At 35.1% G+C, this 2,500-nt stretch overlaps 1 protein-coding gene across 1 annotated transcript in view; it reads right to left on the bottom strand.

Annotated features, from left to right (window-relative positions):
* Nucleotides 1–2,500, bottom strand: part of LOC125038489 (SET and MYND domain-containing protein 4-like) — a 19,025-nt gene that overhangs the window by 852 nt on the left and 15,673 nt on the right. Inside the window, 4 exon segments of the mRNA XM_047631967.1 lie at nucleotides 262–438; nucleotides 966–1,003; nucleotides 1,006–1,121; nucleotides 2,229–2,374. Of these exon segments, the coding sequence (XP_047487923.1) occupies nucleotides 262–438; nucleotides 966–1,003; nucleotides 1,006–1,121; nucleotides 2,229–2,374 (477 nt within the window).

Here is a 2,500-nt window from a genome sequence, read left to right as displayed (position 1 = left end):
TATGATATATTTAGTTATTTGCCTTTGACATAAAGGTACTGTAATACTGACTCAGTCGAAGCTTCACAGATGAAACTCTGGTCAATCACAATAAAAATATAAAGCAACTAGGAATATATCCATAAAAGGATTCAAATTACATTCTCCATGATACACATAAAATATATCTTCCTAAAGAGATAAACTTTCTATGTATCTATTCATTAAATTCTTTAACTGCAGGTCATCCCTGGCACTCTGTCTCTAATCTAATCTTCGTACCTGCAAGTTCTTCAGAGCTCCCAAGATGTTTGTCTGGTCTCCACAGCGGTCACACTTGAAGAATGGTATGACTGTCTGGGCAATGTTGACTGGCAATGGACCTTGGCATTTTTGGCATTTGAAGTACATCACTTTGTGCTCCATTTCCTTGAACAGAGGCCAGTCCTTCTGACAAGCCTGTGATTGAAAAGGTTTTATGAATACAAGAAAATAACAGGTTATAAAAAAATGAAGCACATCAACTAAGCTCTTTTATTTAGTGAAATATACATATTAAACAGCTACATTTCCATATATAGATAGAAAATAACTAACTAATGGAAACCAGCAATAACTTCAATATTCAACATAGTTCAACATTCTATCACAGTGGTTAATATATCACTAATGTATTACTCTTTTGATGAAGTAATAATAAAATGAAGTCCATTATTTTTAAAATACATTCTCTTATTCAGTTGTCACATATACCATAAGCTGTATTACGACTTCCCTTTCTGCTCATGTCTATCTATATGAACACTAATACAGGCACTTACTTAAAATCGTCATTTAAAACTCATAGTTAAAAATAAATAAGATAAAAAAAAGAAAGAAAGAAAACACTTCTTTTCTAAAGATATAAACTGACTCCTACTTTCAACAGCCTTAAACAATTCTCAACAATATTCCATTTACGGAAAAAAAAAAAAAAATCGTCTTACCTCACAACTGCACTCAAACCAGTATCTGTCAAGCAGGCCATTCTCCTCTGGCTCTTGTTCTTCGAGGCATAATGCTGGCCATAGTTCTCCGGGACGATCTCTCCTTTGGCAATGTGTCTTATGGCCTTGGTAATTACACGGTTTCCACTGAAGTACCTGTAAATTACTTACTAATTTTTACTATGCCCTTGGTTATCTATTTCCAGGAAGGGTATTATAAATCACTAAGTTTGTAAAACTTGAAAACATTTATCTCTTTCAATCAACACCAAAATCAAACAATGAATGCAATAAACACTAAATTCCAAAGGTCAACGAAATTTGGAGGTCCCTCAGAATTAAAGGCTTTAACCCATTGCCGACGGGCATGTCACATACGTCCATGCCATGCCCATTGTGAGATTACTTGTTTAATTGTTTTTACACACAGATGGCTACACTTGCACTAAGTCACCAATGAGCCAATTACGAGTACTGCCTGTCTCGCTCGTTCACACTTTTCTATGATTTACGAAAATATTTTACGTTATCTTTGCTGTTACTAATGCTTATGACATTATAGTAATTATAATGTTTATGATAAAATAAACACCATCGATATTCATAGCACTAGTAAAAAATACATTTTCCTGCCAATTCAAGGAAAGGTAAAATCAGGTAAGGCAGAGCCCTCTATGTGCAGAGACATTTCACAAAAAATATAATGAGCACAGCATTTTCCCCAATTTTTATTAATTTTCCCTGGCGGCAATGGATTAAGTTGTAGCTTATTCTGTCTTACACATAAACCTGTCCTTGTCTGTAAGGAACTGACAGGTTTGATCATAAAAGTGGTAACTAAATTATTTCCACTGAAGGAAACAGATAATAAACAATTTCCTCTGAAGAAAACTAGCTTTTGGTCTAATTTCTTATTCAATCAAATATGGAGGGTTTAATACAAGAGCTACTTCAAAGAATGCTCCTTTTCTTAAGACATACAAAGGAGTTCAGAGACATTACAAGATATTACTCCAACACACACTGCATCCGTGTACTTTCAACATTTCCTAGTCTAAGTATATCATAAGATCGGAACCAGGGAGCATCAGCACCGAAGATAATAGGGCCTGATTACAAGTGGGAGCCAAAGAATATAAGGACTAAAGAAAATATGGACTGAGTAACACCAGATCGAGCAACAAAGATAAGTCCATGTTACAGTGAGCTATTTATAGTATTATAGTAAAAGCTTTTAGCTTGAGTCCCACAGCCATAGCTTACCTGACTTGTGCACCATGGCAGGAGTGGTTGAAAAGGGCAAGTGTAGGATAAATAGCAGCACCAATCGTCTCGTTCTTGGCTCCAGTCAAGCACTTGGGTGTTAACGTCACAAACTCCGAGACTTCATGAGCATTGAATTGCACTACCTGTGGGGGAAGGAATGTCATTGGAAGAGATACTTTTGCAAATCAAATAGTTGTACATAAACTGTATAATAAAATTTAATTACCGTAGATATTTTGCATAAATAAGCTTTTGTATAAATTTGTAGC

Source organism: Penaeus chinensis, chromosome 25, assembly GCF_019202785.1.
Source record: "Penaeus chinensis breed Huanghai No. 1 chromosome 25, ASM1920278v2, whole genome shotgun sequence".
In the NCBI taxonomy this organism is placed as follows: domain Eukaryota; kingdom Metazoa; phylum Arthropoda; class Malacostraca; order Decapoda; family Penaeidae; genus Penaeus; species Penaeus chinensis.
Note: the sequence above shows the minus strand (reverse complement) of the source record. Positions and strands in the feature narration are given on the sequence as shown.